This window comes from Stegostoma tigrinum, chromosome 7 (assembly GCF_030684315.1).
Source record: "Stegostoma tigrinum isolate sSteTig4 chromosome 7, sSteTig4.hap1, whole genome shotgun sequence".
Lineage (NCBI taxonomy): Eukaryota > Metazoa > Chordata > Chondrichthyes > Orectolobiformes > Stegostomatidae > Stegostoma > Stegostoma tigrinum.
Genome location: NC_081360.1, coordinates 106,234,821 through 106,247,352, shown reverse-complemented (window position 1 = coordinate 106,247,352; position 12,532 = coordinate 106,234,821). Strand labels below are relative to the sequence as shown.

General features: G+C 51.2%; 1 protein-coding gene across 3 annotated transcripts in view; it reads right to left on the bottom strand.

The window, feature by feature from the left end:
* Window positions 1–12,532, bottom strand: part of LOC125454308 (natural resistance-associated macrophage protein 2-like) — a 103,451-nt gene that overhangs the window by 7,539 nt on the left and 83,380 nt on the right. For all 3 annotated transcript variants that reach the window (XM_059647620.1, XM_059647621.1, XM_059647619.1), the window contains exon 13: window positions 2,234–2,383. In XM_059647620.1, the coding sequence (XP_059503603.1) occupies window positions 2,234–2,383 (150 nt within the window). The remainder of the gene's footprint in view (window positions 1–2,233; window positions 2,384–12,532) is intronic.

Here is a 12,532-nt window from a genome sequence, read left to right as displayed (position 1 = left end):
GGAGTTTGTACATTCTCCCCGTGGCTGCGTGGGTTTCCTCCGGGTGCTCCGGTTTCCTCCCACAGTCCAAAGATGTGCAGGCTAGGTGGATCGGCCGTGTTAAATTACCCGTAGTGTTCAGGGGTGTGTGGGCTATAGGGGGATGGTCTGGGTGGGATGCTGCAAGGGGCGGTGTGGACTTGTGGGCCGAAGGGCCTGTTTTCACACTGTCAGGAATTTAATCTAATCTAATATCATACTGTGATCTTATCGAGGTTTATAAAATCTTGAGAGGCATGGATAGGGTGAATTGACAAGGTCTTTTCCCTGGTGGGGGGGTGGGGGGAGTCCAAAACTAAAGGGCATAGGTTTAAGGTGAGGCGGGGGGGGGAGGCGAGATTTAGAAGGGATCTAAGGGGTAACTTTTTCCCGTAGAGGGTGGTGTGTGTATGGAGTGAGCTGCCAGAGGAAATGGTGGAGGCTGGTACAATTACAACATTTAAAAGGGTACATGATTGGAAGGGTTTAGAGGGATTTGGGCCAAATTCTGACAAATTAGGGCTAGATTTATTTAGAATATGTGGGTCAGCATGGATGAGTTGGACCGAAGGGTCTGTTTCCATGCTGTACAGCTGTATGGATTTTATGACTCTAATAGGCTGCAGCATTTCTGATAGTAATTAGCACTTTCACCGAAGTCAGAAGATGGTTCAAATTCCATTCTGTAGCTTCAGCTCGAATCTTTAAATTTGGTGCAGTCCCGACAGAGTGTCACATTGTCACAGGCCCCTAACCTAAGCTCTTCAAGTTGGAAAAGCTCAGCAGGTCTGGCAGCATCTGTGAAGGAGAAAATAGAGTTAACGTTTCGGGCCCAGTTCTGAGGGAGGATCACCAGACCCGAAATGTTAACTCTGTTTTTTCCTTCACAGATGCTGCCAGACCTGCTGAGCTTTTCCAGCAACTTCTGTTCCTGATTTACAGCATCCGCAGTTCTTTTGGTTTTTCTTTACGTTGGATGTAAATTTGAGGGTCCCTCGAGCCTTACAGGAAGCTGGTAGGAAGATTCTAAATCACATTGCTCCAAAAAAACGCAAGCAGAGATCCTCCTGTGGTTGTCTGTCAGTTGCCCTTAGGGATGGGCTATAAATGCTGGAGCAACCAGTGAGGCCCACATTCCATGGACAGATAAGAGAATAAGCTGTAGATCAGCAAACTGTGCCCAAGTTGGGGGACGGTGTCTGTGCGGGATGGTGTGTACGGGGAATGTTGTGTGTGCGCGGGGGGGGACGGTGGGTGTGCGGGACAGTGTGTGTGCGGGGGACGATGTGTGTGCAGGGGACAGTGCATGCACGGGGGGGACGGTGTGTGTGTGGGATGGTGTGTGTGCACGGGGGGGGGGAACGGTGTGTGTGTGCGGGATTGTGTGTGTGCAGGGGACGGTGTGCGTGCGGGACGGTGTGTACGGGGAACGTTGTGTGTGCATGGGGGTACGGTGTGTGTGCGTGGGGGGGGACGGTGTGTGTGCGGGACAGTGTGTGTGCGGGGGACGGTGTGTGTGCAGGGGATGGTGTGTGTGTGCGGGGGGGGATGGTGTGTGTATGCGGGATGGTGTGTGTGCGGGGAACGGTGTGTGTGCAGGGGACGGTGTGTGTGTGCGGGATGGTGTGTGTGCGGGGGACGGTGTGCGTGCGGGACGTTGTGTGTGCGGGGGACGGTGTGTGTGCAGGGAACGGTGTGTGCATGGGAGGGTCAGTGCATGTGGGGGATGGTGCATGTGTGGGGTACGGTGCACGTGTGGGGGACAGTGCATGTGAGGGAAACGGTGTGGGCGCGGGGGATGGTATGTGCACGGGCGACGGTGTGTGCACGGAGAACAGTGTGTTGTGTGTGCGGGGGACGGTGTGTGTGCGGGGGACGGTGTGTATGGGGAACATTGTGTGTGCGGGGGACAGTGTATGCGCGTGGGGTACGGTGTGTATGCAGGGGGTATGGTATGTGTGCAGGGGAACAGTGTGTGCTGGAGATGGTGTGTGCGGAGAATGGTGTGTGAGTGTTTGCAGCAGCTTGGTGCTGTGTTTAGGGTATTACTGCTATCCTGGATCAAGTTTGAGTGATATAATTCTTTTGCATGTTTGTATGTGTACATGGGGGTTTGGTATGGTAATGGGACCTGCCTCATATTCCATCATAGTTCATTGAGCTGCTGTTGTGAGATGATCAGCCAGATCGAACAGGACACCTCATCCACACTCACCAGAATACTCTGCAAGACGTTGAGAATATCATTCATGTTCGACAGGCTGGACATGTCCTGAAACACTGCTACTAGCAATGTCGGAACGATCGCCAGTGATCGTGTTAGAGTCACTCGCTTAAATCGTGTCCAAGACAGGTTGAGAAAGCCCTGAGTGTGAACGGATAGAAAAGCGAATATTAGCACTGTATCGATCCAAATCTACTTAGGCCAGGCAATGGTCAGTCACTGGTTATAGACCAGATCAAACCTCCTCAAATTACATTCAGAAGATAGCCCAGACCAGACTCTAACTTTTTCTTCTGTTAAAGGCAGGTGTAAAGCATCGTGTTCCAGATGCAATTTGATTGGTCAAACTACTCGATTTGCAGCAAAACATGCATTATTTTTATACATAGTTAAAATACAGATAATTTATTTTTAAATGGCTTAACTGTAACTGTTGAAAAGCTTAACAAAATTATATATATATATATTATATATATATATATATATATATATATACGCACACATATATATAATTTTAATGTTAATATATATTAACATCCCATAAACACACCCTTGGCAAAGGCAAATTCAGTAAAGCAGATTGTCTCATATCGCAATTGTAACAGCAAGAGGAGAACCCCAGCTTTTAGCTGTAACAGCGAGAGGAATAAAAGCTTCCACATCCAGCTTCAAGGCCCCAGCAGCAAATGCTGAAAGCTAAACTGAAAAATCCCTGGCTCTGCTGGAGCTTGACCCAAGCCATTCAGGCTGCTTCTGTTGTTCTAACTTTAAATAAAATCCCAAGACCTCACAAGCTGTTTCCATGAATGCCTTTGAGCAGATCACTTACACTTCTGTCCCAACCTTCCTTTGTTAAAAAAAAGGACAAACTACACCTCTTAAAGCCATAGTATTGTCACACGTTTCAGGAAGGAATCTCTACAGAAGGAAGGTTTGAGGTTGTAATAGTGATTTCCACATCCATCAGACATCTCAGAGTTCTACGCAGCCAATGGGGTATTTTTAAAGTGTTGGAATTTATTACCCATCCCTAATTGCCCCCTTGAGAAGGTGGGAGTGAGCTGTTATCTTGAACCGCTGCAGTCCATGTGCTGTGGGTTGACGCATAATGTTCCTTAGGGAGGGAATTCAAGGATTCTGACCCAGTGACAGTGAAGGAACGGTGACATATTTCCAAGTCAGGATGGTGAGTGACTTGGAGGGGAACTTGCAGGGGGTGGTGTTCCCATGTATCTGCTGCCCTTGTCCTTCCAGATGGAAGTGGTTGTGGGTTTGAAAGGTAATAGGAATCGGAGATAACAAGGTGTGGAGCTGGATGAACACAGCAGGCCAAGCAGCATCTTTGGAGCAGGAAGGCTGACGTTTTGGTGATGAAGGGTCTAGGCCCAAAATGTCAGCTTCCTGCTCCTAAGATCTGCTTGGCCTGCTGTGTTCATCCAGCTCCACACTTTGTTATCATGGGTTTGGAAGGTGCTGTCTGAGGATCTTGGGTGAATTTCTGCCGTGCATCTTGTAGATAGTACACACTGCTGCCACTGAGCGACAGTGGTGGAGCGAGTGGGATGTTTGTGGATGTGATGAGAATTAAGCAAGGCTGAACATTGCCAGATATAGTACGAATTGCCAATGCTGGAGAATCTGACATTACACAGTGTGGAGCTGGATGAACACAGCGGGCCCAGCAGCATCAGAGGAGCACAAAAGCTGACATTTCGGGTCTGGACCCTTCTTCAGAAATGGGGGAGGGACAGGGGGCTCTGAAATAAATAGAGAGAGGGGGAGGCGATGATAGAAGGTGGATAGCAGATGGGTGGAGACAGACAGGTCATTACTAGGCTTTATTAAACACACTGAGAAATGAGGGATGATTCAAGAGGACAACCTCCTTGAACACAAGGCGTTCGATAAGGTTCCCCACAATAGGCTATTGTACAAAATGTAGAGGAATGGAATTGTGGGAGATATAGCAGTTTGGATCGGAAATTGGCTTGCTGAAAGAAGACAGAGGGTGGTGGTTGATGGGAAATGTTCATCCTGGAGACCAGTTACTAGTGGTGTACCGCAAGGGTCGGTGTTGGGTCCACTGCTGTTTGTCATTTTTATAAATGACCTGGATGAGGGCGTAGAAGGATGGGTTAGTAAATTTGCAGATGACACTAAGGTCAGTGGAGTTGTGGATAGTGACGAAGGATGCTGTAGGTTACAGAGAGACATAGATAAGTTGCAGAGCTGGGCTGAGAGGTGGCAAATGGAGTTTAGTGCAGACAAGTGTGAGGTGATGCACTTTGGTAGGAGTAACAGGAATGCAAAGTACAGGGCTGATGGTAAGATTCTTAGTAGTGTAGATGAGCAGAGAGATCTCGGTGTCCAGATCCTTGAAAGTTGCCACCCAGGTTGACAGGGCTGTTAAGAAGGCATACAGTGTTTTAGCTTTTATTAATAGAGGGATCGAGTTCCGGAACCAAGAGGTTATGGTGAAGCTGTACAAAACTCTGGTGCGGCCGCACTTGGAGTATTGTGTACAGTTCTGGTCACCGCATTATAAGAAGGATGTGGAAGCTTTGGAAAGGGTGCAGAGGGGATTTACTAGGATGTTGCCTGGTATGGAGGGAAGGTCTTACGAGGAAAGGCTGAGGGACTTGAGGCTGTTTTTGTTAGAGAGAAGAAGGTTGAGAGGTGACTTAATTGAGACATATAAAATAATCAGAGTGTTAGATAGGGTGGATAGGGAGAGCCTGTTTCCTTAGATGGTGACGGCGAGCACGAGGGGGCATAGCTTTAAATTGAGGGGTGAAAAATATAGGACAGATGTCAGAGGTAGTTTCTTTACTCAGAGAGTAGTAAGGGAATGGAACGCTTTGCCTGCAACGGTAGTAGATTCGCCAACTTTAGGTACATTTAAGTCGTCATTGGATAAGCATATGGACGTACATGGAATAGTGTAGGTTAGATGGGCTTGAGATCGGTATGACAGGTCGGCACAACATTGAGGGCTGAAGGGCCTGTACTGTGCTGTAATGTTCTATGCTCTATAACCCTCCAGACTCAGGCTATAGTTCTGTGGTTCAGATTGGACATTGATGTGACAGACTACTGTTGCATGCGCTCGGTGGCTATATTTAAAGTGAATTTATAATTAACTCTTTACTCCACATCTCTCCAAAGTCTTTCCTCTATTGACCATGTGTGTTATTTCCATTCCTTCCATGGAGAGTAATGTTTCCTCAGTGATAGGTGCTGATTATGACAGGGATTCCAGACCTGACAGGACCTGTACCTTTAAAGTGGCTACGTGACATTACAGCATTTAACATTCTGATATAAAATTAGCTGTCAACACCTCCTCTCAGTGAAATCTCAATGAAATGCTAGTGCGGCCTCACTTGGAATATTGTGTGCAGTTCTGGTCGCCCCATTACAGGAAGGATGTGGAAGCACTGGAAAAGGTGCAGAGGAGATTTACCAGGATGTTGCCTGGTCTGGAGCACAGGCCCTATGAAGAAAGGCTGAGGGACTTGGGTCTGTTCTCATTGGAGAGAAGGAGGCTAAGAGGGGATTTTATGGAGACATACAAGATAATCAGAGGATTAGATAGGGTGGACAGTGAGAGTCTTTTTCCGAGGATGATGACTTCAGCTTGTACAAGAGGGCATAGCTACAAATTGAGGGGTGATAGATTTAAGACAGATGTCAGAGGCAGGTTCTTTACTCAGAGAGTGGTAATGGCGTGGAACGCCCTGCCTGTCAATGTAGTTAACTCAGCCACATTAGGGCATTTAAACAGTCCTTGGATAAGCATATGGATAATGATGGGATAGTGTAGGGGGAGGGGCTTAGATTAGTTCACAGGTCAGCGCAACATTGAGGGCTGAAGGGCCTGTTCTGCGCTGTATTGTTCTATGTTCTATGTTCTAAATCAGTCAGGTAGGTGTATGTATTTAACAATAACTTCCATAAGAACACCAACAACAAAACGCAGACAATGTGCACAAGTCTGTGATATTCATCGGTCATCCAGTACAGAAGAGGCCCTTTGGCCCATCATGTCTGCACTGACAAAAACCATTCTGGATCCACCCTAATCCCCACTTCCCCGCACCAGGCCCGTCGCCTTGAATATTATGACATTCCAGGTGCACATCCTTTTTAAAGGCCGTGAGGTTCCCAGTCTCAGGCAGTGCATTCCAGATTCCCAGCAGTGTGGGTGAGAAAGTTATGCTCAATTGGATTGTACTTCAACATATCAGACTCAACAGTACCCAATCTCCATGCTGTCTTGTACATAACATAACATGTTAAATTAAACACAAACTGCAACAAGGGGCTATAACCTTAAAATTGGAGACAGCCATTTGGGGAAGATGTCAGGAAGCATCTCCTCACACAAAGGGCAGTGAAAATCTGGAAGCTTCTCCCAGAAAAAGCTGTAGATAGTGTGGTTCAGTAGGAACTCTCAAGTCTGAGATTGAGAGATTTTTGTTGATAAGGTGTATGAAAAAATGACTTTGAAGTAGAGATTGGTGATGATCCAGTGAACTGACTCAAGGGGCTGAATGGCCTCCTGTATGTTTATGTATTCTTGAAACAATCAGTCTTATAGACCTTCTCCATCTCCTGTCTCCCTGGCTCTCCCGCTGCACCAGGCCCACACTCTACTGGGAATTAAAGCTGGAATGAAGAGCAAAGGAACAAAAACAGAAGTCCCTGGAAAAGCTCAGCAGGTCAAGCAGCATCCTTGGAGAGAAACCAGAGTTAACATTTTGAGTCTGGTGACCCTTCATCAGAGCTGATGGTAGTTAGGAAAATGTTGGTTTATACGTAGAAGGTAGGGTGAGGCGAGTTGGAGATGGATGTACATGGAATAGTGTAGGTTAGATGGGCTTGAGATCGGTATGACAGGTCGGCACAACATCGAGGGCCGAAGGGCCTGTACTGTGCTGTAATGTTCTATGTTCTATATAGCCCAAAGAGAGAGAAGAGCAATTGGTCAGACAAAGGAGTTGATAACAATCTGGCTCTGAGGGTGAATAGCTGTTAATGGGGACTGTTTGTGACTAACAAGAGGTGTGTAACGGTAAACTATGTGGTAATAAGGCCTGGTGGGTGGGGCTGGGATAAGGGAGAGTTTAGGCCCTAAAATTACTGAACTCAATATTGAGTCCAGAGGACTGCAGGATCCCCAGTTAGAAAATGAGGCGTTGTTCCTCCAGCTTACATTGGGCTTCGCTGGAGCACTGCAGCAAGCCAGAGACAGACATGTGGCCCAGGGAACAGGGTGGTGTGTTAACATGGCAGACAACTGGAAGCTCAGGGTCTTTTTTTCCAGGTAGAACGTCGATGTTCTGTGAAGCGGTCGGCCTCAGTCTACACTTCGTTTCCTCAATGTAGAGGAGACCACATTGTGAGCAGTGACTGCAGTTGGCTTGATTCTGGGAAGTGCAGGTGAAGTGTTGCTTCACCTGGAAGGTATGTTTGGGCCCTTGGATACTGGGGACGGAGGGGGTAAATGGGCAGGTGTTGCCCCTTCGCCGGTTACAGGGGAAGGTGTCATGGGGCTGTGGGGAGGTGGTGGGGGTGGATCATCAGGTGTTGTTCCTCCAGTTTGGGTTTGGCCCCACTGTGGCAGTGAGGGACGCCAAGGATGGACATGTCACCAGCAAAGTGGGAGGGGGAGGAGGAGTGGGAGGGGGGGGGGGAGGAGGAGTGGGAGGGGGGGAGGGAGGGAGTGGGAGTGGGAAGGAGGGGGTAAGTGTGAGGGGGAGGGGAAGTGGAGTGAGGGGGGAGGGGTAAGGGGAGGGGGAGTGGGAGTGGGAGTAGGAGGGAGAGTGGGGGGGTGTGGAAGGGGAGGGGGATGGGGCAGTGGGAGGCGGAGGGTAAGTGTGATGGGAAGGGGAGTGAGAGGGGAGGGGTAAGGGGAGGGGGAGTGGGAGCAGGAAGGGGAGCGGGAGTGGGAATGGGTGGGAGACTGGGGGGGGAGGGAGAGGGGAGTCGGGGGTTAGTGGGGGGGTTAGTGGGAGTAGGAGTGGGAGTGGCAGGGGGCATAGGAGGGGGAATGGGAGCGGGTGGGGGAGTGGGAGTAAAGTGTATGGAAACCGGAAGTTCTGGTTGGTTGATGTGTGCAGAGCACAGATGCTCCATGAACCGCTCCCCAAGTCTGCGTTTGGTCTCCCTGATAAAGAGGGGACCGCATCGGGAGCAATGGATACAGTTGATGAGTTTAGATGAAGTGCAGGTGAATCTCTGCTGGACCTGGGAGGATTGTTTGGGGTCTTGGAAGGAGGTGAGAGGGGAGCTGCAGGGGCAGGATTGGCAGCTACAGGGAAAGGGAGCAGGTTTGGTGGAGGGGTTGGTGGGGAGTGTGGAGCTGACGAGGGAGTCACAGAGTGAACGGCCCCTGCGGAATGGAGACGGGGTTGGGGAAGGAAATATCTTTTTGGTGGGGGGGCTCTGATTGTAGGTGGTGGAAATGTTGGAGGAAGATGCGTTGTATTCAGAGGTTGGTGGGGTGGTATGTGAGGACCAGGGCGATTCTATCCTTATTATTGTTGGGGATTGGAGAGGGATTGAGGGCAGATTTGTGGAAACTGTGGGGGCGATGCGGTTGAGGGCATCCTTAACAACAAAGGAGGGGAAACTACAGTCTCGAAAGCAGGAGAATGTTTGGGAAGTCTCAGAGTAGAACACCTCATCCTGGGAGCAGATATGGTGGAGGCAGAGGAATTGAGAGGCGAGAATAGCATTTTTACAGAAGGTGAGTGAGATGAGCTGTGGCCAAGGTAGTTGTGGGAGTCAGTGGGTTTGAAATGGATGTCAGTGGGGAGTCAGTTTCCGGGGATGGAGACAGAGAGGTTGAGGAAGTGAGGGAGGTGTCAGAAATAGTCCCAGTGAACTTGAGGGCATGGTGGACGATGTTAGGGAAGTTGAACTGTTTGAACTCCAAATGGGAGCACAAGGCAGCACTGATGCATTCATCAGTATAGCGAGAAAAGAGGTGAGGGATGGTGCCGGTGAACAGAAGAGGAACTGTTCCACAAATCCTACAAAGAGGCAGGCATTGCCCAGGCACATACAGGTGCCCATGGCCACCGCTTTGGTTTGTTGGAAGTGGGAGGAATCAAAGAAAAAAACTTATTGAGGATGAGAATCAGCTGTGCCTAGTGAATGAGGGCGTCGGGGAGGGGGTCGAGTTGGCCTGTGGAGGTCTGTTAGGCCATCTGCATGGGGGCTACTGTCCTTCAGGGAGGGCATATCAGCGGTGAGGGTGAGGTGTTGCAGGGTCAGGAATTGGAAGTTTTGGAAAAGGTGGAGTGCATGGGTTGTGCCTCAGGGCATCTCTCTCCCAATGCAAACGTCAGGGGGTCTCTCTCCCACTGCAAATGGCAGGGGATCTCTCTCCCACTGCAAACGTCAGGGGGTCTCTCTCCCACTGCAAACATCAGGGGATCTCTCTCCCACTGCAAACGTCAGGGGATCTCTCTCCCACTGCAAACCTCAGGGGACCTCTCTCCCACTGCAAATATCAGGGCATCTCTCTCCCACTGCAAACCTCAGGGGATCTCTCTCCCACTGCAAACGTCGGGGGATCTCTCTCCCACTGCAAACCTCAGGGGATCTCTCTCCCACTGCAAACGTCAGGGGATCTTTCGCCCACTGCAAATGTCAGGGGATCTCTCTCCCACTGCAAACCTCCAGGGATCTCTCTCCCACTGCAAACCTCAGGGGATCTTTCGCCCACTGCAAATGTCAGGGGATCTCTCTCTCACTACAAATGTCAGGGGTTCTCTCTCCCACTGCAAATGTCACGGGTTCTCTCTCCCACTGCAAACCTCGGGGGATCCCTACCCCACTGCAAACCTCGGGGGATCTCTCTCCGACTGCACATGTCAGGGGATCTCTCTCCCACTGCAAAGATCGGGGGATCGCTCTCCCACTGCAAACCTCGGGGGATCTCTCTCCCACTGCAAACCTCGGGGGAGCTCTCTCCCGCTGCAAACTTCGGGGGATCTCTCTGCCACGGCAAACGTCAGGGGATCTCTCTCCCACTGCAAACCTCGGGGGATCTCTCTCCCACTGCAAACCTCAGGGGATCTCGCTCCCACTGCAAACCTCGGGGGATCTCTCTCCCCCTGCAAACCTCGGAGGATCTCTCTCCCACTGCAAATGTCAGGGGATCTCCCTCCCACTGCAAAACTCGGGGGATCGCTCTCGCACTGCAAACCTCGGGGGATCTCTCTCCCACTGCAAACCTCAGGTGATATCTCTCCAACTGCAAACGTCAGGGGATCTCTCTCCCACTGCAAACCTCGGGGGATCTCTCTCCCACTGCAAACCCCGGGTGATCTCTGTCCCACTGCAAATGTCAGGGGATCTCTCTCCCACTGCAAAACTCAGGGGATCTCTCTCCCACTGCATACCTCAGGGGATCCCTCTCCCACTGCAAATGTCAGGGGATCTCTCTCCCACTGCAAACTTCGGGGGATCACTCTCCCTCTGCACACCTCGGGGGATCTCCCTCCCACTGCAAACCTCAGGCGATCTCTCTCCCACTGCAAACCTCGGGGGATCTCTCTCCCACTGCAAACCTCGAGCGATCTCTCTCCCACTGCAAATGTCAGGGGATCTCTCTCCCACTGCAAACCTCAGGGATCTCTCTCCCACTGCAAACCTCAGGGGATCTCTCTCCCACTGCAAATGGCAGGGGATCTCTCGCCCACTGCAAATGTCAGGGGATCTCCCTCCCGCTGCAAACCTCCGGGGATCTCTGTCCCACTGCAAATGTCAGGGGATCTCTCTCCCACTGCAAACCTCAGGGGATCTCTCTCCCACTGCAAACCTCAGGGGATCTCTCTCTCACTGCAAATGTCAGGGGTTCACTCTCCCACTGCAAATGTCAGGGGTTCTCTCTCCCACTGCAAACGTCACGGGATCTCTCTCCCACTGCAAACCTCAGGGGATCTCTCTCCCACTGCAAACCTTGGGGGATCTCTCTCCCACTGCAAACCTCGGGGGATCTCTCTCCCACTGCAAACATCAGGGGATCTCTCTCCCACTGCAAACCTCGGGGGATCGCTCTCCCACTGCAAACGTCAGGGGATCTCTCTCGCACAGCAAATGCCAGGGGATCTCTCTCCCACTGCAAACATCGGGGTATCTCTCTCCCACTGCAAATATCCGGGGATCTCTCTCCCACTGCAAACATCAGGGGATCTCTCTCCCACTGCAAACCTCGGGGGATCACTCTCCCACTGCAAACGTCAGGGGATCTCTCTCGCACGGCAAATGCCAGGGGATCTCACTCCCACTGCAAACGTCGGGGGTTCTCTCTCCCACTGCAAACGTTGGGGGATCTCTCTCCCACTACAAATGTCAGGGGATCTCTCTCCCACTGCAAACCTCAGGGGATTTCTCTCCCACTGCAAACCTCGTGGGATCTCTCTCCCACTGCAAACGTCGGGGGATCTCTCTCCCACTGCAAACGTCGTGGTATCTCTCTCTCACTGCAAGCCTCGGGCGATCTCTCTCTCACTGCAAGCCTCGGGCGATCTCTCTCCCACTGCAAACCTCAGGGGATCTCTCTCCCACTGCAACGCTCAGGGGATCTCTCTCCCACTGCAAATGTCAGGGGATCCCTCTCCCACTGCAAACCTCAGGGGATCTCTCTCCCACTACAAACCTCGGGGGACCTCTCTCCCACTGCAAACCTCGGGGAATCTCTCTCCCACTACCAATGTCAGGGGATCTCTCTCCCACTGCAAACCTCAGGGGATTTCTCTCCCACTGCAAACCTCGTGGGATCTCTCTCCCACTGCAAACGTCGGGGGATCTCTCTCCCACTGCAAACATCGGGGGATCTCTCTCCCACTACAAATGTCTGGGGATCTCTCTCCCACTGCAAACCTCAGTGGATCCCTCTCCCACTGCAAACCTCGGGGGATCCCCCACCCACTGCAAACCTCGGCGAATCTCCCCCCCACTGCAAACCTCAGGGGACCTCTCTCCCACTGCAAACCTCAGGGGATCTCTCTCCCACTGCAACTGTCAGGGGTTCTCTCTCCCACTGCAAACGTCGGGCGATCTCTCTCCCACTGCAAACCTCAGGGGATCTCTCTCCCACTGCAAATGTCAGGGGATCTCTCTCCCACTGCAAACCTCGGGGGAGCTCTCTCCCGCTGCAAACTTCGGGGGATCTCTCTCCCACTGCAAACGTCAGGGGATCTCTCTCCCACTGCAAACCTCGGGGGATCTCTCTCCCACTGCAAACGTCGGGGCATCTCTCTCCCACTGCAAACC